Here is a 25,679-nt window from a genome sequence, read left to right as displayed (position 1 = left end):
GATATTTCTTATATAATGCAAACACTTCAACACTACTGCGTCTGCTTCTGATGAAGACATTTACGCCTGTTTGCACCGTTAAGATTAAGATTAAGGCTGTGTTCCAAACCGCATACTTCTCCTACTACTCATGCTAACTTTTTGAGTTAGTATGGGAGTTTAAATATGCGAGAAGTTCCCGGATGCATACTAGATTCTCCGATATGTTGGGTATGCACACAGCCCTTTTACAGACAGCCGTTCCACTTCCTATTCGCCCCATTATAAAAAATTTGGCTGCAGTTCAGTTGATTTTCTCTGGGGGCGCTGGCGAGCGAGTGCAGAATGACCATTTTCCATAGGGCTGGCGCTAATAACTCAAAAAATGTCCCCGCTAGCGGCTGAAACCTGAAAATAATACTGTGATTTCTGACAGAGGGATGTGGATTTATATCGAAAGTACAATAACCTGGGAGTTATAGCTTTCTGTTTTCTTACAGGTCTGGCATTTGCGAGTCAGTATCCGCTAGCATCTAGCTAACGGAATCTGAAGAACGCACGGCTGATTACGACCGGCTGCTTTACGGCACTCGTCCACTGTGCCAGAGTGCTAACCTGGTGCCGCTAACAACAACCAAAGCTAAACCAGAGGCTAGTCAGAGAGTATGTAAAATGGCTGTGCTGAAATCTGTAACTATTTGAGCTAACACCTCTCTGCTAGCTCAGCGCTAGGACTGACCATGCCGTAAAGTGATGCCACATGCGTGACGTCACTCGGGATGCAATACTGACAATAAATGTGTATTTTAAACAAATCTAGTGAGTCTAAAAAATCAAACCAAGTGCCGTTTGAAAGGATAATTTATCCTGCCTTTAGGAAAATTAAAATGAAAAAATGTAAAAAATTCTATCAAAAGCAATGGCTGCATCTAAGGTGGATTTCATAGTACCACCATAGAGTTCGGCGTGCTCTGCACTGCTTCGTTGGCGCCCCTAGAGTGCAGTACCACCCGGAAATAGCCGCCAGTTTTCCCTCTCCTCATAATAGAGACTCTCTGGTATGCATCATGAGGTTACTACTCATACTCAAACTACCCAAGATGCAACGTTACGTGACGTCGCCGATCGTCATTTCCTGTCAAAACAGCAGTTTCAAGCTAGCTACACCGAGGGTAGGTTCACTTCCTGTTTTCAAAACAAAAGCACCAATTGTATCGTAATGACTTTCCCTATGATAAAAGGCAACAGGTATTTTATTTTGTGAAAATAACTGGAAGTGCGTTGCTCACTGCGGCTAGCTTTAGTAGCGCCGAATTCGTGGGAACAAAATTGTAAACAGCCGGTATTTTGTCAGGTTTTCAACACGTTGGGGATCTAAACGACTACTTTCTCACCTGAAAATGTTTCAAATGTTGCTAAAGTTTGCAGAGTTTAGAGCTTAACCCATTGACGCCGGATGTTGCTTAGCGCAACATTGCCCCTCGCGCCGGTTGTTGCGTAGCGCAACATTGTCCCTAACGCCGGTTGTTGCGTAGCGCAACATTGTTCATTTATCATTATTTTCAAGACGCATGCAGCATGTAATGCACAATAATTGGTTCAAATACACATGAGGTGGGTGTTTTCGATTAGCCTGTTCTGCAATAGTGCGTTTGTAGCTAATTTGACAGCTCGGCTACAATGGCTGCGGTTAACGAGACATACTGTGACAGCGATGGAAGTGATGTGGAGTTGGCGCGGCCACACACCATCCAACTCGAAGTGGAGCCCCGTGTCAAAGCAGGAGATGAAATCTTTCATCGGTCTCTGCCTAACTTTTGGAATAATCAAACTACCAACTCGCCGGGATTACTGGAGGCAGAGCAAGTGGCTGTATCAGACAAATGTAGCCCGAGTGATGGCACGAGATCGTTTCGACATGATGTAATTATTTATTCCTGCGCTGCATTCTGACGACTTCTCATTCTTATTTGAGTGGCGTTGCCCTTATGTAAAAAAAAAGAGAGCCCGGTGCGAATTACTGCAGTATGACAACTATGATGTTTTAGAAGTCGTGTCACTGAAGTTTACAGTATAACTGCACAATGCAAGATATATTGCAGGTTTTTTTTTATCATTCATTATTATTGCTGATATTATGATTATGATTTAGTTATAGTATAGTAACAGTATAGTAATAGTAGTATAATAAATAGCAGCATTGGGTATTATCCTGAATCATAAAGCAAAACTACATGAACCAAATATCCAACATTGATAAAAAAAAAGTAATACAATCCAGCCAGCGAAAATTTTTTAAATTTTTCTTAGGTGTTTTCAATGAATTGTTTTTAGTTCAAAAAACCCTCAGGCATTGGGGACCTTTTCTAAAAACTGGCTTAGGCATTGAGCAGCCTTTTTTGCAGGTGCTTTAGGCGCCAATGGGTTAAGCGAAATCAGCTTCAGGCCGGCTGATTTCGGCTCGGGCAGGAGCGAAATGCATTGTGGGTAAACGCTCTGCATACCGTCTGATCCATGAGTATGTAGTATGCAGTATGTACTTTTATCGTCATGTAGATACAGGAAATACACAAAACTCCTCCTCCGCATTTAACCCGTCCAGGTTGGCACCTGTTGAACATGCACGTGCCCGTGCCCGTGCACAGGGTCACCCCTCCATCTTTGAGTGGTGAGAGTGGGAATCGAACCGCCAACCTTCCGGTTATTGAACCCACTCTGCACTGAAAACATTTAATAAAGAGCTTCAGCTTCCATTTATTCTAAGACATGTTTTTTTTACTACTTTAACTTTAAGTAAATTGTACACATTGGAGTCCATTTAAGGCGGAATACTTTTGCCATTTATTCTTACAGTTTTAAATATCTTTTATCTTTTATTCTATATTATTCAGCTATATACATCATATTATAGGATTTCAAGCTGTTTGAAAGAGACTGAACTGTCGAGGCCACAGTAGAAGGATGAGTTGTTTGGAAATGTTGATGGATCTGTTTTACTCAGTTTTATAAACGACTCAGATCCATCTCTACGCTGATGACACACTGACAGTGATGCTAAGTCATGATAAGAAGAAGATGATGAAACTTCCTGGTTGAAAGCACAGAAAAATGTCTTCTAACAAATTCTCTAATTTGCATATAGTTTATACATTTTAAAAGTTCCTATGAAAACTGGGCTTCTTTTCCATTCAAACATCCATTTTTATTTATAAAAAGAAGGTGTTTCCTAAACATAAACTCCTTTCTGCATGCTGTATAAATAAATAAATCTGCAGATTGTCCCTTTAAAGCATAAAATAGCACCGTGTTTGATTTATTCCCCAGATGTTCCTTGGTAAACTGCCTCCTTTTATTTCTGGCCTTGTATCCTGTTATATCAGCAGTTATAGTAATAAATCTACTACTCAGATTAATTTAAATGTCCCCAGATGCACTCGGTGCTTCCTAAAGCTGTTTTCACTCTATGATACATGAGTTCTTAATATGCTGAAAAATACAATTAGATGAGAACGCTCCACTTTGTGAACACATTTAAAGGTGTTTTACAAACAAATTTATTTTTTATCATTTATGACTGGAGGTGCCAGATGTTTCTGTTTCTGACCCTTATCATAAACCCTTAAAGGGATAGTTCGCCTCTTTAGACATGAAGCTGTAGGACATCACAGACATCAAAAATAAAGCGTTTTGCTTCTCAAAACAATATGCGTTCAAAAGAGTAAAACATTTGTATCACAAAGTCGCAGTGATACGAAGGGAGAGAAAATAGCGCCAAGCGATTGTGAGGTCTGACTTTTTCTGGGTGAACGATTTTGTGATGCAAATGTATTACTCATGTGGGGGACCACGTTGAGCCAAGAGGAGACACAGAAAATTATCAGAAAATAAGGGTTTTTATGTAACCCAAAAATCCAATTCCAAAAATACTGAGCTCATAAAAGAGGTCAAAGAAACAAAACAAAATGTGAACAAACTAGCTGCACAAACAAACATAACTGACCTAACAAAGAAATGAAACACAGGGGTATATATGCTGGCTGATCAGACACACTAGGGGTAACTAAACAGAATGCAATCACCAACTACAACAAATACCACATTACAGCCAAATTTGTAAATAAACAAAAAATAAAAGCAAAAGTCTTACACTTTAAATACAAAATCACTTAAATGGGAAAACTTATTTAAACTAAAGAACTCAAAGTCTCCTCCCCCTCCAGCAGGAACTGGTGGTACAGTCCAATCAGTTAAATCAGTCCAATTAGTGTTTGTATGCTCGGCTCTGGCCAGCATCTCGTCAGGCAACTCCCAGGGAACAGAGGGTAAATACCGGCAAAAGAAACAGAATTAAACAAACAGAAACCACAGGTTGAGAAAAGATACATAAGTAAACTAAATGTGAGCGCTTACAAATAGAACAAACGTATTTAACCCAACCAAAAAACATTTTAGTGGAACTAAAGTGATGTGTGAAAGAATACATAAGAGAGTTACTGACTTTAGAGTGTGGCCATGGGTTTGGCCATCACACTCTTTTGAACGCATATTGTTTTGAGAAGCAAAACGCTTTATTTTTTAAACCCCAGCCAACTAGCCGGACTACCTTCATCAACACCAAAACGAGGCTGGAACTCTGCTCACAGGACGCAGCAGGGGGTAAGAAGATGTTCAGAAATGATGTTGCTGATATGGGATGTCATACAGCTTCATGTCAAAAGAGGCGAACTATCCCTTTAAGGAGTGGAACGGGGCTGCCATCTTAACCAGAACTCCTTCTCGGAAGAGGTCTGAACTTATTGGCTAAATCAACGAGAGTTGGAATAAATAAATTAGTTACTTTTAGTAAAGTTAAATTCGTCTTTCTATGCCATTTAAAACCTCACCAGCCCCGTGTTTTACATACAATAATTGAATGTTGATTGCCTTCCTGTGATATCCACCATCGTTGTGGAGGTTTTGAATCCAAATAGAACTACAAACACGTCCTATTTCCACCCAGCTGCACAAAGTTGTGGAATTTAAAAGGTTTTTAACACAGTGCACTGGAAAAAATCAAAGTCTTACCGAGTATATTTGTCTCATTTCTAGTCAAAATATCTCATTACACTTAATATAAGACACAATTGCCTAACAAGCACCATTTCAGCCAGATATAGGGACTTGTTTGAAGACAATACATCTGGAATATCTTGTTAAATGAAAAAGTCTTGAAAACAAATTGTTTTGAGTCACATTTCATATGAAACAAGCTTTTTTTTGACATTTGAAGAGGTTTTTAAGCTAATTTCAAGATCACTTTTATCTCAAAAGTCCTAAATATCACATTTTATTTCAAGAAATCTTGACAAGCCGATTTTCACTAGTTCTATTGGCAGATTTTTTTGCTTATTACAAGCAAAAAAAGGTTTTGTATTTGTTGTTTTTCTTACTTATTTTTTGAGGATCATTTTTTTCCAGTGTGTGGGATGGGGAACGACCCGAGTATCACAACCAGACTCAGAAATCAGGAGATATGCGATGATCTCCAGCTCTATTTTCTCCGTCTCCGTGCAGGCGCTGGGCCTCCGGCCGATCGGACGGTGGTGACCGAGGAGTACAGGTTCCTGTCCCAGAAGCTGTTCGCGGCCGTGTCCGTCTTCGCCGGCCTCGGCATCCTGCTCGGCATCGTCTGCCTGACATTCAACATCTATAACGGCAACGTCCGGTGAGTTCACCAATGAATTACAGCTCCACTTCTTCCCCTGTTAATGTCATCCAGCGTAGTTTGGTTTGCCCTGACATCTACTCACAGTATGAATAGGTACACTGGAAAAAATCTAAATCTTACCAAGTATATTTGTCTCATTGAGTATCTCATTACACTTAATATAAGACAACTGCCTAACAAGCACCATTTCAGCCAGATATAGGGACTTGTTTTGATACAATACATCTGGAATATCTTGTTAAGTGTTGAAAACAAATTGTTTTGAGTCATATTTCACATGAAACAAGCTTTTTTTTTTTCATTTAAAAAGGTTTTTAAGCTAATTTCAAGATCACTTTTAACTCAAAAGTCCTAAATATCACATCTTATTTCAAGAAATCTTGACAAGCCGATTTTCACTAGTTCCATTGGCAGATTTTTTTGCTTATTTCAAGCAAAAACGTCTTTTATTTGTTGTTTTTTTTTTACTTATTTTTGGAGGGGCTTTTTTTCCAGTGTAAGACTGTGTTTGGACATATACGAGTGCTTTATTTCTGTGCGAATAAATGATAAATGAGATGGACGGCGTGTAATCTTAGATTTAAAACATGCGTTTTCATGTGCTGCCTTTCTTCTTTTAAAGCACATTTATTATCTTTGGCTTCCTGGCTATTGGACAAAGAATAAAGTTAATGTCACAGCCTTGAGCTCCAGAAATTAAGTGTGACCTTAAAAGAATTTATGAGAGAAAAATACAACAAAGCTGCCGATAAGAGGAGGAGGTCACGGTCGAGTTGATTCCTTCAACATGAAGAAAGACGAGCTGTTAGATTTATCCACTTCAGTCAAAATCAAAGAGAAGAAGAAACTAATTAGCTTTGGATTCAGTTCAATAAATGAATTTGTTTGAAGGGTTTGAATATTTTTATTGTTTTCCATTAAAAAATGGAAAATGCCTCTGAAACGTATAGATGTGAAATTAAGATATGAGAATGCCCTGGAGTAATTAAATGTTCTTTGTGTGATAAAGATAAAGATGATTAAATGTGATTGGAAATGACGTGGTGTGCGGACCTCCAGCTGCTCCACATGTGCTGATCATTCACTGAGATCACACTCTGGGTGTGAACCTGAGTTTTTTGCAGGATGTGAGACGGAATAAAAATAATAATGAGTGACGCCGCTGCGTTGGGAGTTTGGCGACCGACTGCTGGTTTTATTGTCACCGCCCAAAACCAAAATGCAGACAGATTGATCTCAAAAATGTCTCCTGAACTGGGATTTTTAAGCTTAATATACGTCTGTGAAGCAAGTTGAGTGAGTCTCAACTGCCTAACAAGTACCATTTCAGCCAGATATAGGGACTTGTTTGAAGACAATACATCTGGAATATCTTGTTAAGTGAAAAAGTCTTGAAAACAAATTGTTTTGAGTCACATATCATATGAAACAAGCTTTTTTTTTCATTTGAAGAGGTTTTTAAGCTAATTTCAAGATCACTTTTATCTCAAAAGTCCTAAATATCACATCTTATTTCAAGAAATCTGGACAAGCCGATTTTCACTAGTTCCATTGGCAGATTTTTTTTTTGCTTATTTCATGCAAAAACGTCTTGTATTTGTTGTTTTTTTTTAACTTATTTTTGGAGGGGTATTTTTTCCAGTGGACATGTAAATTAACAGCTAAATCAGTCATTTAACAATACCAGTAGATAACTGTAATTTAACAGCATAAAACAGTATTTGTAATGAATTGATGTATTTTATTTTACAGGGAAATTCTTTACAGTGTGGGATACTTTATATTCTTTACTTTATATGGGATATGTTATAAGATTCTTGGAAATGGGATCACAAAGCTGAGAGTAAAACTAACTCTCCTTGTTGTTTTCATAGCGTCTGCTTACTTTTACATTCGGTTTTCTGTATTAAGCCACACTGTAATGAATTGCTGTATATTTACGGTGGATTTACAACAGTATCCAACAGTATTTTACAATAATTGTAAAATACTGTTGAATATTCATCCCTCACATGTAAATCAGTCATTTAACAACACCAGTAGATAACTGTAATTTAACAGCATAAAACAGTATTTGTAATGAATTGATGTCCAAATCCAAAATACGTTATTATAACTGTTAAATAAATTACGGTAGTTACGCTGTAAAATTACTAAAACACAGTTATCCTACCGTCATGTACTGTAATCCAAAAAAACGGCAATATACTGTTAAAATAAATAACAGTAGTTGCACTGTAAAATATCTAATAATAATAACATATAATCTTTTACAGGGAAATTATTTGCCGTGTAGTATTTTTGCGTTTCACCAGAGTCAAAGCGGTGTAAAATCCTATAAGTCTGTGAGCCTGTCGCAGTTTTTTGGCGAGTTTTGTCCCTTTGGGGGGATCTCTGGCTGGCTCCAGCGTGGCAGTCAGGCCCTCTTCCAGCTTTGATTACATTTGAAAACACAGTTTCACCCAGGGCTGCTCTCCACAGCCAAAGCAATATGAGTCAGATCAAATAAAATGTATTCAGTAAGCTGTTTTCACAAACAACTTTGGCTGGCGAGGGGACGAAAATACACAATCGATCTACTTTAAGAGCACGGAAAAGTGTCCCAGAGGTGCAATCCATTAGAAACTGAAAATATCAGACCTTTGGCCGTCTCAGGGTTTTCCAATAAGGTTCAACAAACATTTATCAAGTAACTCCACACCTGAACTTCAGTTAATTTGGAAAAACAGATGCTCCCTCTCAGCCCACGCGGGTTTTCTTTTTTTATTCATCCTCTCAGCCGTCACAGGCGGCTCGATCGGAGTGAACAGAAGGGTGATATAACCCACCGAAGGTTCTGGCTTTTCCTCAGTGCATCACGGGTCAAAGTCGAAAAATAAAAGCAGAGAAAAGCAGCTGTTCATCAGAGAGTAACTCCATCGTGCATCTGTGGCATTTAACAGAATTAAAGTTTATTATGGCAGGTATTAAAAGGTTGGATTAAGGTCAGTGTTTCACGGGTGAAAGTGTTTTTATTCGTGCTGCTGCTGCAGTCAACAAGCAGCGTGGCCTCGGGAAGGTCAACGGGATAAAAGAACGCATCCACTGTTGCAGGATGAGCAGCAAAGCCTCCACGCTGGATGGGCGAGTGTTACGATGCAGAGCAGATTAAACGCCTTAACCCTCACACCTGATTTAAAACGCAACTTAATTTCTGAAAGGGGACATTTTTTGTCCCCTTTTAAAACGACCTAAAAACATCATATTTTAATATTTTTTTCCACCTTTTTTATCATAAATCTTTTATTCCACTTCAGTTCTGATCATAACTACCAAGTTTTCAATTATTTAAAAAAAAAATGAACCCTTTAGATGCCAATTTGAACTTTTTAGCCCAAATTTTAAGCCTTTAGGTGCCAGTATTTTCAAAATATGGAATGAAAAGTGGAATTATTGAGCAGGGATAATTATGGTCTGGGATATGTCAATGATCAGCAATAACCTCTTTAATTCCTGAAAAGGTACATTTTTGTCCCCTTCTAAAATTATCCCCAAAATACCATATGTTAATATTTTTTTTTGCGTAAATCTTTTCTTCCACTTCAGTTCTGATCATAACTACCAAGTTTTCAATTATTTTTAAAAAAATAACCCTTTAAATACCAGTGTATATGAGATAAACACCAATTTCTGTTAAAACACACACAAAAAAACTGCTGTGTTTTCAATGTATGCAATGCAAAGTGAAATATTCTATGGGCGATTATTAGGTCTGGGATATGTCATTGATGAGCTACAACATCAGTTTTTACAGCTTTTTAGTTTTTCTGCAATGGCAGATTAGAGGAGAAAGTACACCCCAAGTGGACAAAAATGTCCCCTATCAGGGATTAGGGTTAAATCAGGACTTTTTAATACCGAGATGGCCTTCATTGTGACAGATAAGCATAGGTCGACACCAGATGTATTGCTCCACCACCACACTGAGCAGAGACCAAGTTTTCCTCTGATTTCAAAGACAGGCAGACATAAGTGGATAATAAGCAGATTAAGATCTTTGAAAGGGCTTAAGAATCGATTTGCACAAATGAAGTGGTTTTAATTCCCTTTCAGCAGTTAGATTTGGGTAAGGACCGTGTTTGTAGAGGATAAACTGATACATTTACAATCCTCTGACTTTTCAACTGCAGCTGAAAGGTCGACATTTGTGTGAGAAGCTGAATCTGTGGGAAATAACCGGTCGAGGCAGATGGCCACACTCCCTGATTCTGGTTCTGATGGAGTTTTTTTCTCTCCACAGTCGCCTCATGCACGCTCAGGACGGGGGATTGGACCAGAGAGAAGTTTCCATGCAGTCTGTTGGTTTCCAAAGCTAGGCTACTTTCTTTGAATTGGCTCTGTGTGTATAAATTGGACTAATTTGGAACTTGATTGATTGAATTTGATCGGACTGAGAATGTATGACAATGAATTGGAGTCATGAACTCAAGTGTGGAAGTCAATATAAACTTAAACCTTTGGAAGGCTCCAACAATCCTGTGGGGGGATGTTTTTATCTAGGGACCAGATGGGGATTTCTACACCAAGAAAGAGACGGAGATTGTCTAATTTACAACAACCTTTGCCCTATGACAGTATTTAGGGAGTCCTTCTTTCCACAAACCTGCCCCATAAACTTAGCTGGAAGCCTTAACAACTTAGTGCCAAACAAAGGACAAAGGGCCCTCTTAGGAGAACATTGGAGCATAACCAGACTAAACCGGTCCCTACCTTATCTGGACAAAGTAAACCAAAAGTGACATCTGCTCTGACCCGGCCAGCCTAACTCTCAAAATGACTTTACTTTCAGTCGACTCTTAAAACTGTGTTAAATGTGCCTCTTATCTTTGTACGGGTTCTTTCAGGGTCTCAGTGAAATCTCGAACTGCATTTTAAGACCTTTTTCACGATCGTACCTGGAAGAATAACGAAGAAATCATTGTTTTGGAAAATGACCAACCTGCCTGTGGAACCACATTGCCCCCTAGTGGTCGGCAGTATTGAGCAGTCTTTTTGTACTCCATGGTTAATACAGGAAAATAACATTGTTTGGTTTTTTTATTCATAACTTTACAGATACCCATCTTAATTTTGAGACTCATAATCGTTTTATATATGTTATGTTACGTTGTTTATTTGACGTTTTTATATCATACGTCATATCATATCATGTCATATCATTAACCTTCATATCTTAACAAATTGTGGTGTTTTCATAATCCTGTAAACAAATGTTTTATGAGATGGAGGAATGGAGAAATCAAGTTTTTTTGTTTTATCAAACAATCAAACTCTCTAACGCTAGAATTCGCTAGATCCTTCAAAACACGCCCAGCAGACGTCACAATAGTTTCAGGCAAATCATTGGCTGAAAGTGGAGCGTAAGCCTGCGTCATGCCCCGCCTCCGCGGATCAAAACCCGGAAACCCGCGAATGAGAGAAATGAAAGAAAGTAGTAGAACAAGAAGAAGAAGAAGAAGAAGAAGATGGAAAGACTAAGACAGACAGAAAGATGAGGAGGAAGAAAAATATCCGAGCAAAGAAACAGGATGAAGTAGTAGAAAGATGTACGTTTTTATGTATTTTTTTCGTCTCCATGTCTGTTTGGCGCCGCACGTTTTTCTAACCTCAGTTCACCTCATCAGAGTTGGTCATCGGCCAAACCAAGTCCGACACTCGGATATTTTTTTCATTCTTTGCGGTGAAATCCTCGATACCAGCCAGTTCCGTCTCCCGGGCAACGAGAAGCCCCGCCCTCCTCCGGGGTAGAAGAGCGTAAAGTGTGCCCTCTCCTTACCTTTCAGACGGTATACGGTGGGTGTCGAGAGAATTCACTGTTGAAATGATGAATGACTCCAAGATGGACGCCTTTAACTGCAAACAGTAAACATTCCGGTATTTCTCCATTCCCCTCAGTTTTTTTTTTCCTTCAATTTACTCAGTGTTTCCTATATAATCCTCCATATCCAACACATTTCCCCTGTTTGTCTTAAGCTTCATGTCTTTTGGTCATATTGTTTTAATAAATAGTTCATATATATATATATATATATATATATATATATATATAATTAATAGGTTGTGTTGTATGTTTTCTTTACGTAGTGTCATTCAAACCAAACGAGAACTCATGAAGGTAGCCATTTGAGACTGGTTATTCATTAACATCAATGTTCCCTTCTTTGGAAGGTGGTGCCCATACATACGAGGTTAAATAAGTTTTATTTAGATAGTGGGAACTTCTTGTAAATCCTTGTATTTGTCAGGTTGGGTGGTGGTGCGTTGCGTGAAAGGACACGGATGCGGATTTCAAAAAGCAAACTTGATTTATTATACAAAAGGTCAACATAAAGCGCGGCTGAGCCGGATAACAAACTAAACTGGGACGAAAGGCTTGGCTTGGCTTGGCTTGGCTTGGCTTGGCTTGGCTTGGCTTGGCTTGGCTTGGCTTGGCTTGGCTTGGCTTGGCTTACTGTGACAGTGACGGTGAGGATCTGGCAAAGTGAATGAGGAAACCTGGAAACTAAATACTGACTGAGTGATAGGTGAGTGAGTGCAGCTGAGGGGAAAAACACAGGTGGTGTGACTGAAGGTGAAGGCAGAGCAACAGAAACTTAGTTTAGAAAACATGGCTAAACTAAATACTGGACCTGGACTAGAAAACTAAAACATGGCAAAACTAAATACTGGACCTGGACTAGAAAACTAAAACATGGCAAAACTAAATACTGGACCTGGACTAGAAAACTAAAACCTGCCAAAACTAGCAACTAAACAAGAACTAAAAACATGGCGAAAACCCCAAAGACGTGACAATATTTTATCAAGTTACGCCACAGTGGATTCTAATTGGCTTGAATTGGGCTGCATCTTTGAAGTGCCTCGTGTTTGTTGGCACTTAATTAATAAAACTGAATTGAACTGAACTAAATTTCTCTTTGTTTGGCTCATGAGCCGTGTCGTCACAGCATGATGGGAAAACATTTCATTGATCAGGAATGTGTCTCATGGTTGTTCTTTGGGCTTTGTTTGTGTCGGTAATCCTTCATCTGAGTGGAGTTCCCCAGAGCTCTATTGTCGGGACCATTTCGATGCTTCTGCTTCCTCAGATTAAGCAAAGCAACAAGCTTTTATTATCACAGCTACGTAGATGATAAAGAATCTATATAACCATTTTATCAGGGGATTATAATCCCCTACAAGCATCTATTAAGAGCCTTGATTAGTATTCCTCCAGTCAATTTGTTAAGAATCTGTTAGCCAGAAATCTTGGTGTGGTTGATTATTCCAACGCTGTATTTACCCGTTTGCATAAAAGATTGATGACACGCCTGCTGCTGATTCAGAGCGCCGTTGAGCACCGGCTTCCTGTCCATCAAAGAGTCGATTTTAAAAATACTGTTGTTTATTTATAAGCTTTAAATGGTACATTCTGAACCCTCCAGGCATCTTAGGTCATCCAGAGCAGGTTTGCCTTCTGCCTCTGGTGTTGAGACTAAACACGGAGAAGCTGCTTTCAGTTTTCATGCATCTTATATGCGGAACAAACTCCCTGGATAACTCCTGCTTCTTTTAAATCTTAAGACGTTTCTGTTTGTCTCTGCATTTATTTGACTGAATTAAATGAAGGAACTTTGATTGATAAGTGTGCTGTGCCTTTTAACTCCTCTTTCTTATCTTTTTATCGTGCATTTTATCCTCTCTGTAAAGCACTTTGAATCGCCTTGTTGCTGAATTGTGCTACTCAAATAGAGGCCCAGGAAAATAGCCTAAAACACAGTGAAGAATACTTAAAAGCTGCTCACATTTAGTGGTGTTACACATCAGTATCCTGAGGTTTAGCTGGTGTGTTACATGAAACTGCTGGCAGGATGATTTAGCTGATTATCCAGAGAAATCAACACTTTGCCGTGCAGGTTTTGCTTAATTGGCCAATAGTCAATTAATTAGAAAATGGCAGGGTTTCTGACTGTTTATCTTGTGTCCAGCGCAGCACACATAAGGAATTTCCTTTTGCTTTGTGGTTCAGTAAAGATTTCACCTGGTGTTGTCCCGTCACACTGTTGGACGGACGGCAGGATGTCGCCTTCTGTCGACACTAATTAGACTCCTGCCTGGAAATCGCACTTCAAAGGAGAAGCCCTGGAGGTTTTCCATATTTGGACTTTTTTTTTTTCCCCCTCAGTGTGACGAAAGACAACTAGACCGTCTAAACCAGTAAATTAAAAACAACATGAGAACAATTAACAGCCATTGATGGCATTTCAAAGTGCTCTCTGCAGACAGCCGACACAATTAACACTGCTTACACTCCCTGGATTTTCCTTTAAGCGGGAAACACGTTTTTTTTCCTCGATGTCGGGCTGCCGTGTCTGTATTTGTGTCTTTAATGTGAATCTGTTGCTTTTCCAGCTACATCCAGAACTCTCAGCCCTACCTGAACAACATGACGGCGGCGGGCTGCATGATGGCGCTGGCTGCAGTATTCCCGCTGGGGATTGACGGTCACCACGTCCACAGATCACAGTTCCCCGTCGTCTGCCAGGTAACAAGAGGAAGAGACTAAAAGATGGGGGAGGCATGTGGAGCTGGACGGTTCCAGTGAGTTGAGACGGTTATTTAAAGGAGAAGCAGCAGAAATCATCTTCATTCCTTTACTTAAAAGTAGGGCTGGGCAACGATTATAATTTTTAATCTAATTAATCACACGATTTCCCTGATTAATCACGATTAATCGCATTTGTACGCAAAATCCAAAAATTAATCCAAAAGTAGCGTATAGCTGTTAGCATTTAGCTTTATTTTAAATGTGCTGCCATATGAATGAAAGTGCCATAACATTTGTTGTGCAAACACACTTTTAACATCAGCATCTTTCTGTAGTTTTTATGTAGAAGCCTCGCTCCACTGTCTGTTTCCTTGAATGACTTGCTGCTATCAGTTGTGTGTTTTGCCTTTAAGTGATATTTTAGACTGGAACTACTACGCTGAGAAGACAATTCAACTTGGCAGAGTTTACAGATGACTTTGGTTCTGTCGACTCCGCCGCCTGGAAGAACTTTAAAATGAAAATGGCCGAGTAAAAGTTCCGTACCCTTCTCCATGTTTGGTGGATCCGCCGATTACTTTCTTTTCCTGTTCCACAGCAGACAGCAACAGACTTTTACAAAATAAAAGCCTGTTAGCAACAGATTTATACAAAATAAAAGCCTGTGAGCAACAGACTTTTACAATAATAAAATAAATAATAAAACAGGGGGGGTCCGTGGCGTAGTGGATTGAGCAGGCGCCCCATGTACAGAGGCTATAGTCCTCGCTGCAGCTGGCCCCGGTTCAAGTCCCGCATCGGACGGCCCTGTGCTGCGTGTTGTTCCCCCTCTCTCTGTCCCCTGCTTCCTGTCTCTCTGAACTTTCCTATCAATTAAATGCACCAAAGCCCCCCAAAAAATAAAAAACAAAAAATAGAATCTGCGTTAATGCATGATAAAATATTAATCTGTGTTAAATAATTAACGAGTTCATGCGATGATAATGAGTTAACTCGCCCAGCCCTACTTAAAAGTATTGGTTTACATTAAATGTCAAATATCAGACCCTGGGCTGATGAACACGGGCCTGTTACAACCATTTGAGTCCGTCTGAAAAACTAGACAAAAATATCCTCCAACACATTTTTAAAGGTATGTCTGACAGGCTGAGAGCAGCCGGCAGGCTGGGCCGTGACAGGAGAAAGATGTTCACTGTTCAGCGGTGTCGAACAGTAAAGGGAGTAAAGAAACAGCTCAGCACTTACTGAGATAACTTTCAAATGAGCTGCGTGCCTTTTCTTATTGAATGCTTAAGATTGAATATATATGTTCATCTTTGAAGATAAGCTTTCATGTGGGCGACCCGGGTTCAAATCCCCTGCATGCATGCATGAACGGTGCTACCTCCAGTAGGGGTCCTTAGGCAGGACCCCCTCACCCCACCAGTGTAAGGGGCTTTGGATAAAAGCGTTCTGCCAAATGCATAAACATAAGATGAGAAGAAAATTTAAATTCGGTCTCAGATGGAAAAACCTTTTTAATGTGTTCGTGTCTTGGTTTTAATATGCAAAAAGACGTATGATGAGTTTAAAAAAAAGCAGATATTAAAACATTTTGGAACAGCGGGGAACTAATATAAGTCTCTAAATCACAAGATTCAAACTACTAAATGTTTAAATCCAACAAACTCAACCTGTTAGCTTGCAGGGTGAAGCTAACTTTTTGGGGCTAGCGTATTAGAACCATGTTACAGCACTTTAGCTACATGCTAACACACGCTTTAGCTGCTGTTTTTTTGCTAGCTGGAACAAGTGCTAATCCAGTGTGACAGAGCCATCTCTGTGTACTACAACCTCCAGATTTCCATATTAGCACAATTCTTTTCCCTCTCCTGGAGACTAATATAAGTCTCTAAATCACGAGATTCAAACTACTAAATGTTTAAATGCAACAAATGCAACAAACTCAACCTGTTAGCTTGCAGAGTGAAGCTAACTTTTTGGGGCTAGCGTATTAGAAGCACGTTATTAGCTACATGCTAACACACGCTTTAGCTGCTGTTTTTTTGCTAGGTGAAACAAGTATTAATCCAGTGTGACAGAGCTGTGTTCTACAACCTCCTGATTTCCATTTTGGCAAAATTCTTTTCCCTCTCCTGGAGACTAATATAAGTCTCTAAATCACAGGATTCACACTACTAAATGTTTAAATGCAACAAATCCAACAAACTCAACCTGTTAGCTTGCAGGGTGAAGCTAACTTTTTGGGGCTAGCGTATTAGAAGCACGTTATTAGCTACATGCTAACACACGTTTTAGCTGCAGTTTTTTTGCTTTTTCCATGTGTTCACTTGTCTTGTTCTTCCTGTGCTTATATATACTTCACATTAATACAGCAGAAGTGACAAAGAAGCTGTCTTTCTTCACATGGTGTAACAAATAGAAAATTCTAACTCAAAAGTGACCTTTTAAGACTACATTTTAACGCAGGATCACTATCTGAGTAGTTCTGAGAAGGCTGCTCTGCACCAGTAAAATCACCAGAGATTTCAGCCTTGTTTAGGTGCACAATGATCACAGCTGGAGAAAGCTAGAAGTCGAACGTCTCACAGAGAAACTGAAAGCGAAGCAGACAAGAAGAAGAAGAAGAAGAAGATGCAACTCGTCACTTTACAGTAAACTCACTGAAAGCTGCTGTTTTTATTTAGTCGAAACAAGCGCTAATCCGGTGTGACAGAGCCATCTCTGTGTTCTACAACCTCCTGATTTCCATATTTGCACAATTCTTTTCCCTCTCCTGCCTGAAAAGTCCCAACTCGTGGTGCGGACCGACATTACGTCTGCCTCGCTGGACCAGCAAACAGCTGCAGAGGGACACAGTGGGGAGGATGCATACAGGCTTTCTGGCTCAGGCAACTACTTCATCTACTGAATTAAAGTGACATAGCCCTACCGCCACCCTCCAGTTGCTCTACGCAGCCAAGTTTAGTCACTTCTGTTTCGTGTTGGAAGCCCAGCTCCGGCTTTCTTGTGACAGAACAGTGACCTTTCAGTTTAATGCAGAACATAAAAGCAATTTGATTTGCTGCTCGACTGGAAGTCCTCTGACTTCACAAGGGCACTAAAGTTCCCTATGAGAGTCGGCCCCTTGTGGAGATTGTGGTTCTCAGCCAGAATTCTCTCTCCAGGTTGGGGATGGGTCCTATTGGAGGTGAAGTGTCTCAGAATCCTGCTCATAAAAGTCATTCCAACCCTCAGCTATGGTCTCAGATTTGGGTGGTGACTGAGAGTATGAGATGGGGCTGAGATGAGTCTACTTCAGAGGATGGCTTTGATCAGTTAGGGTCATGATCAGAGGTGGGTAGAGGAGCCAAAAATTGTACTCAAGTAAAAGTAAATAGTCATCCAAATAATTACTTGAGTAAGAGTAAAAAAGTGCTCGGTAAAAAAAACTACTCAATTACTGAGTAAATCTTGAGTAACGTTTGATTTATTTGTTAACACAAGCATTCAATCAGACAGACAAAGACTAAATAATCATCTTTAGGCAAATTAGAGTTCATCCAATTGATAAAATAAATTAAAATTAATGAATTAATTGCACTGCTGTGACCCTATTGGAATGTAATTTTGTTTTATTAATTATTATTTATATACATTAGTATCATTTTGTTTGTTTTATTCTATGTTTATCTGTTTATTTCTTTTTATTATATTTTATTTTTTTATTATTACTATTATTGCCAGATGGGGATATAATGTTCATGTTTAAATGTCAATGTTTAAATCAATGAAAAATCATAATAAGAAATATGTTTGAAAAAAAATTAATGAATTAATTACAAAATATCTTAAATTAAAATAATCCAGGTAAAATAAATGGTTCTCCAGGAAAAAGTCAGACCTCACAATCGCTTGGCGCAGGACGCAGCAGGGGGTAAGAAGATGTTCATAAATGATGTTGCTGATATGGGATACAGCTTCATGTCAAAAGAGGCAAACTACCCCTTTAAGCAAACCCACCTTTCGGTGTCACGATGTTCCTTCCTGCAGCAAACGGACGGCTCGTGCCACAACATTTTAAAAGCTGATGGAGTTTGATAAATGTTTGAATGTATTCTGGAACTCGGCCGTACAGACGTGACTTCCTGTGTGCAGATAGCGCAGACTATCCTCTAATGAGGAGTGGGAGTGCGTCTGTGTCGCCCACGTCCAGCCTTTTGTTTCATGGAGGCAGATTTCCATTTCTGTCGCCGCTGTCCAGTTATTCTCTCTCCTGCACTTTGCCTCTGACCTTCTGCTCCGTCTGATCTTTTTTTTTCTCTGCTCCTGCAATTCCTCCATCTCCTCAAAATCATATTATCCCTGCTGCTACCCTTTGCTCTCTGCGTTTCACCTTCATCATCGATCCCTTTTCTGCCCCCTACTTTGCTCTTCCCCTCCTCTTTCCATCTATCTGTCTCTCTGATCCCTCCCCCTCCCCTCTCCTTTCTTTTTCTCATCTCAGTCTTTTCCTTTTTCATATCTCCCCCGGTCCCTCTTTCCTTTAACCCTTTTCCTTCCTCCTTCCTTCCTTCCTCCTCTCAGCAGAGGTTGATGTAAAGACCGTCCTTGTATAAACGATGACACCTGAGGTCATTTGTTTAAGCATCTATGAAGACGTATATTATTTTACTTAAAAATATGCTGCCTCTAGTGGTCATGTGAATGAGTGCATGTGAAATCTGATGGCGTTTTATATTGCTTTAACATCCTGAAGCCTTATCGGGTCATTTTAATGCCTTAACCTAACCAGGAAGCTGTGCTTCTAACCCAAACCAAATAGTTATGATGGTTAAATCTCACAGGTTTTACAAAAGATGTTAGAACATCTGTTTATCGTTAGGGTAAGAACATCTGTTTATGGTTAGGGTTAGAACATCTGTTTAGGGTTAGGGTTAGAACATCTGTTTAGGGTTAGCTTTAGAACATCTGTTTATCGTTAGGGTTAGAACATCTGTTTAGGGTTAGGGTTAGAACATCTGTTTATGGTTAGGGTTAGAACATCTGTTTAGGGTTAGGGTTAGGGTCAGAACATCTGTTTAGGATTAGCTTTAGAACATCTGTTTATGGTTAGGGTTAGACCATCTGTTTAGGGTTAGGGTTAGGGTCAGAACATCTGTTTAGGATTAGCTTTAGAACATCTGTTTATCGTTAGGGTTAGAACATCTGTTTAGGGTTAGGGTTAGAACATCTGTTTATTGTTAGGGTTAGGGTTAGAACATCTGTTTATCGTTAGGGTTAGGGTCAGAACATCTGTTTAGGGTTAGCTTTAGAACATCTGTTTAGGGTTAGGTTTAGAACATCTGTTTATCATTAGCTTTAGAACATCTATTTAGGGTTAGGGTTAGAACATCTGTTTGTTGTTAGGGTTAGGGTTAGAACATCTGTTTATCGTTAGGGTTAGGGTCAGAACATCTGTTTATCGTTAGGGTTAGAACATCTGTTTAGGGTTAGGGTTAGAACATCTGTTTATGGTTAGGGTTAGAACATCTGTTTATGGTTAGGGTTAGAACATCTGTTTATCGTTAGGGTTAGAACATCTGTTTATGGTTAGGGTTAGAACATCTGTTTAGGGTTAGGGTTAGGGTCAGAACATCTGTTTAGGATTAGCTTTAGAACATCTGTTTATGGTTAGGGTTAGACCATCTGTTTAGGGTTAGGGTTAGGGTCAGAACATCTGTTTAGGATTAGCTTTAGAACATCTGTTTATCGTTAGGGTTAGAACATCTGTTTAGGGTTAGGGTTAGAACATCTGTTTATTGTTAGGGTTAGGGTTAGAACATCTGTTTATCGTTAGGGTTAGGGTCAGAACATCTGTTTAGGGTTAGCTTTAGAACATCTGTTTAGGGTTAGGTTTAGAACATCTGTTTATCATTAGCTTTAGAACATCTATTTAGGGTTAGGGTTAGAACATCTGTTTGTTGTTAGGGTTAGGGTTAGAACATCTGTTTATCGTTAGGGTTAGGGTCAGAACATCTGTTTATCGTTAGGGTTAGAACATCTGTTTAGGGTTAGGGTTAGAACATCTGTTTATGGTTAGGGTTAGAACATCTGTTTATGGTTAGGGTTAGAACATCTGTTTATCGTTAGGGTTAGAACATCTGTTTATGGTTAGGGTTAGAACATCTGTTTAGGGTTAGGGTTAGAACATCTGTTTAGGGTTAGGGTTAGAACATCTGTTTATGGTTAGGGTTAGAACATCTGTTTATGGTTAGGGTTAGAACATCTGTTTAGGGTTAGGGTTAGAACATCTGTTTAGGGTTAGGGTTAGAACATCTGTTTAGGGTTAGGGTTAGAACATCTGTTTAGGGTTAGGTTTAGAACATCTGTTTAGGGTTAGGGTTAGAACATCTGTTTATCGTTAGGGTTAGAACATCTGTTTATGGTTAGGGTTAGAACATTTTTAGGGTTAGGGTTAGAACATCTGTTTATCATTAGCTTTAGAACATCTATTTAGGGTTAGGGTTAGAACATCTGTTTGTTGTTAGGGTTAGGGTTAGAACATCTGTTTATCGTTAGGGTTAGGGTCAGAACATCTGTTTATCGTTAGGGTTAGAACATCTGTTTAGGGTTAGGGTTAGAACATCTGTTTAGGGTTAGGGTTAGAACATCTGTTTATGGTTAGGGTTAGAACATCTGTTTAGGGTTAGGGTTAGGGTTAGAACATCTGTTTAGGGTTAGGTTTAGAACATCTGTTTAGGGTTAGGGTTAGAACATCTGTTTATCGTTAGGGTTAGAACATCTGTTTATGGTTAGGGTTAGAACATTTTTAGGGTTAGGGTTAGAACATCTGTTTATCGTTAGGGTTAGAACATCTGTTTAGGGTTAGGGTTAGAACATCTGTTTAGGGTTAGGGATAGAACATCTGTTTAGGGTTAGGGTTAGAACATCTGTTTATGGTTAGGGTTAGAACATCTGTTTATGGTTAGGGTTAGAACATCTGTTTACTTGAATGAATCAGTGATCTTTTTTTTTTTACAACAGAACACAGACTTGAGTAATTACTGCGTCTGCTTGTCTAACTTTAGGAAAAAGTTGATGAAACTGAAAGAAATGAGAGAACAAATGAAAAGAAGGAAGTGGAAAAAAAGTTTCCCACTTTAGTCCATCATGCTCTCGTCTTCCCCCCCGGCCCCTTTAATAGGACCTTGTTGCTTATCTTTAAACACCTCATGGTGATGTTTGGTCTTTTATCTCATGAGTCACATTCCTGCTCACGTTTATCTGAAATGTGAAACATCTACACTTATATGTTTAATGCAGAAACAAATAACCTAGGAAGCCGAATGTTTTGGGGATGTAAAAGCGATGCATTATGTTCCTTGTAGTGTTTTTTACGTGTTTCGTAAGTCTGATATTCTTTCCTTCTGAAATCTCTTTAAGCTCCTGTTGTCTGGCCGCCACAGTCCAAATGGGAAAAGAGGGAAGCTGATAAAAATGTTTTCAGAGCCACGAGCTGAAATTTGCTGCAGTAAAGGATGTTTTGGGGATATTTTGGTGTCTTTGGAGGTCGTTGTTGATGTAAACGTCCTCAAAGGAGAAGCTGCAGACCAGAAATCTGACTGAGCTCCCTGCAGAGCAGATGCAGCAGCGCGTCTATGGTGGACATGAACTGTGATTTAACAGAAGTTTACAGACAAGCAGAGCATTTATGTTTTCATTTAATTTTCAACACTTCAAACATGCTATTTATGGACACGGTGGATTTATAAGTGACACACAATGGTCACGAGTTTGGGCTCGTATGGATTTTATCGTCTGCGTTGTGGAACCAGGTTGTAGTGATGGATAAATGGGATTGTGTCAGAAACAGAGTGTTTTAGAGTCTTTAAACTGGCACTGTTTGTCATAATGACAGCTTTCAGTATGTTAAGCTTCATCTGAAATAGTTTCCACCAAACAGGTCAAAGTTTAACTGCTGGATTTTCCATTCAGACCGTTAGAGTGAGGACAAACTGCTCGTTTGATACGGCTTCATGAAGCTTGTTGGATAATGAAGATGTGCCTGTATCCAAATACATTCAGTACGTTTTTTTATACTCACACTGAAAAAAATCAAAGTCTTACCAAGTATATTTGTCTCATTTCTAGTCAAAATATCTCATTACACTTAATATAAGACACAACTGCCTAACAAGTACTATTTCAGCCAGATATAGGGACTTGTTTAAAGACAATACATCTGGAATATCTTGTTAAATGAAAAAGTCTTGTAAACAAATTGTTTTGAGTCACATATCATATGAAACAAGCTTTTTTTGTCATTTGAAGAGGTTTTTAAGCTAATTTCAAGATCACTTTTTTATCTCAAAAGTCCTAAATATCACATCTTATTTCAAGAAATCTTGACGAGCCGATTTTCACTAGTTCCATTGGCAGATTTTTTTGCTTATTTCAAGCAAAAACGTCTTGTATTTGTTGTTTTTTTACTTATTTTTGGAGGGGTATTTTTTCCAGTGCACCGATGTGTTTCAGGCCTAAAATGCAAAAATGAATGAATATTAACAGCTGATATGATGCTGATAATGAATAATCTTGGATTCATACCTTTTACAATGAAATAATAGTCAAAGTGAATGTGAGATTCTCTGCTTTTTGCATTCCATTCCAGCTCTTTTCCTGATTCGTGGGTCGAACGTCTAATTTAATTTAATTTTCTTCCACTTCCAAACAGAAATCTGCATTAATGAATGAATTTCTCCCGTTCCCTCTTCTTTCTTCTCTCCTCTATCTCCACCTGCAGTTCCGCCTGTGGCTCCTCGGCCTCGGCTTCAGCCTGGCGTACGGCAGCATGTTCACGAAGATCTGGTGGGTCCACACCCTCTTTACGAAGAAGGAGGAGAAGAAGGAGAAGAAGAAGGTAGGAAGCAGGTGGAGTGGGAGGGAGGAAGGGCGTCCAGGCCGTGCAGAATGTGTGCTGTCGGCTGATAAGAAAACTTTGCCGTCTTCCCTGTAAGCCTCTAACACAAGAGATACTTTTTCACAAGAGCCACATTGGCAGCAAAATCAAGGGAAGAGCCACTTTTACAACAACATACTAAAGTCCCCTTTTGCAAATATGCATTTCTACATATAAAACATCCCACAAAAAAAGAAACAACACGGTCAATACATTTTCAATTCAGACCACATTTACCTTAATACTGGGATGAGCGGAAGCTGGTGTGCATGTGCTCGACTTTCTTCATGTTGTATTTGTAGTTTGTTGTTGTAATCATAGTGAGACATTCAGGATGAGCATGGTTTTTGTGCTGGTTTTTGCCCTTTTTGATTAAAAACCGATCCATTGTGCCTGCATCTCGCGCTGGCTAAAGGAGCTAGCGTGCTCTGCGGTCAAGTGTGACGGTGGTTTAAGCGGCCTGCGTTGCCAGGTTTAACAGTTCCCCATTTAGGAAACACCATTAAGCCTTAATTAATACTTAATAAAAATACTTAATACTACAAAAACGCAAACTTAATAAAAATACTCAACACTCTGCAGTATTCGCTGTTTGTTATTTGAAAAAAATTATTTGTTATTGTTACCATATTGTTACATTGCAGCAGCCGTTCAAGCATGCGATGACTCAAAAATGAGAAAAAAAATAAAAGGAGGAAACACATCACACAGTCACGGGCGCCACTTGTGTTGAGCTGCGTGAAGACGGATGTGAAAAGAGGCCATTCCGCCCTCCGTTTGTCAAAGTTTCCTTAAATACACACACACAGCTCTCTGGCAAATCGCCCTTCTGCGGACATGAAGAGAGCTGAAAGTCAACCTGATTCGATGTGCTTCAGCACCAATAATAAACCCCCCCGAAGGTCGGATTTCTGCACAGAACTTTAATGCTCATCCATATTCATAAATATCCCATAAATGGCTTAATCTCCCATTCTTCTGATTAGGTCTTAGAGAATTCCCCACAACACGACGCAGACTGGCAGTATCTCACCGGCTGCAGGACACACACAGCCGTGCACACAGCCGTGCACACAGCCGTGCACACAGCCGTGCACACAGCCGTGCACACAGCCGTGCACAGACAGATACGTGCAGATGCAACGCTGAAAGCACCAGCGTGCAAATAAACCCGATGACGTGGAAACCGTCATTATCTGTGCCAGCGATCTGCCTTCTGATGCTCCTGCGTGACGCTGCATGTGCTTCATGCGTGCACGTGTGCTTCATGCGTGCACGTGTGCATCTGTGTCACCGACGGCCTGGCGCTCTGACTTTAACACGCCGCTCAGAGATGATGAAGCCGTCCTATTCGACCAGAGATACTCATTGTGCGGCTCCTCCAGCTCTAATTGGGGCTCGCACTTGCATAGTAGCTTATACACTGGAAAAATTCAAAGTCTTACCAAGTATATTTGTCTCATTTCTAGTCAAAATATCTCATTACACTTAATATAAGACACAACTGCCTAACAAGTACTATTTCAGCCAGATACTTGTTTTAAGACAATACATCTGGAATATCTTGTTAAATGAAAAAGTCTTGAAAACAAATTGTTTTGAGTCACATATCATATGAAACAAGCTTTTTTTAAGGTTTTTAAGCTAATTTCAAGATCACTTTTATCTCAAAAGTCCTAAATATCACATCTTATTTCAAGAAATCTTGACAAGCCGATTTTCACTAGTTCCATTGGTAGATTTTTTTGCTTATTTCAAGCAAAAACGTCTTTTATTTGTTGTTTTTCTTACTCATTTTTGAAGGGGCATTTTTTCCAGTGTACTTGGTAAGATTTAGATTTTTTCCAGTGAGGTTGCTGTGAGTAAGCCGGCCGTGGTTGAATTAAAAAGAAAGGAGATGTGTGGGGAGGAAGGAAAGTGGGGGAGCTTGTTTTCCGTTGTGTTGCTTCCGATATATAGCTCACGTTCGGGGGAGCGGAGTCGACACTTTGGACACCGTCCACCCAAAAGCACTGTCATCCCAGTGTGTTTGGACGATGATTTCAGGTGACAGAGCAAATATAGCCACTGCAGCCTTCTGCGTGTCGCCTGCAGACACAGACGCACACATTCAGAAAGACAATTGGTGCCCGGTCATCCAGAAATCACAAGGACGCCTGTCGTGTTATTTGTCCGGGTAGTTTGTCTTTATTTGCTGCCCGGCTCGTGATGCCCTTGGATAGTGATGACTGTGGTGTGTTTTTGTTTGTGTGTGTGTGTCTCGCGCAGCAACCCCTGGAGCCGTGGAAACTCTACGCAACAGTCGGAGTGCTGCTGGCCATCGACTTCCTGTCGCTCATGATCTGGCAGATTGTGGATCCTCTGCACATCACGGTCGAGGTAAGAGTACGGAAGACGGATGAGATCATTCGCTCAGGCCCGTTCAGCCGCCGCCATCCGTCAGTGACACACTAATGAGACACGAGTCTCGTTACTGACGAAATGTTCTTTTGTTCTGATTCATCTCG

General features: G+C 39.8%; 1 protein-coding gene across 3 annotated transcripts in view; it reads left to right on the top strand.

Annotated features, from left to right (window-relative positions):
• Window positions 1–25,679, top strand: part of gabbr1a (gamma-aminobutyric acid (GABA) B receptor, 1a) — a 180,949-nt gene that overhangs the window by 140,210 nt on the left and 15,060 nt on the right. For all 3 annotated transcript variants that reach the window (XM_075466322.1, XM_075466321.1, XM_075466323.1), the window contains exons 16-19: window positions 5,533–5,683; window positions 14,117–14,249; window positions 23,017–23,133; window positions 25,441–25,551. In XM_075466322.1, the coding sequence (XP_075322437.1) occupies window positions 5,533–5,683; window positions 14,117–14,249; window positions 23,017–23,133; window positions 25,441–25,551 (512 nt within the window). The remainder of the gene's footprint in view (window positions 1–5,532; window positions 5,684–14,116; window positions 14,250–23,016; window positions 23,134–25,440; window positions 25,552–25,679) is intronic.

The sequence above is a fragment of the Odontesthes bonariensis genome, chromosome 5, assembly GCF_027942865.1.
Source record: "Odontesthes bonariensis isolate fOdoBon6 chromosome 5, fOdoBon6.hap1, whole genome shotgun sequence".
NCBI classification, from domain to species: domain Eukaryota; kingdom Metazoa; phylum Chordata; class Actinopteri; order Atheriniformes; family Atherinopsidae; genus Odontesthes; species Odontesthes bonariensis.
The sequence above is the reverse complement of the archived record's forward strand: the minus strand, read 5'-3'. Positions and strand labels throughout refer to the sequence as shown.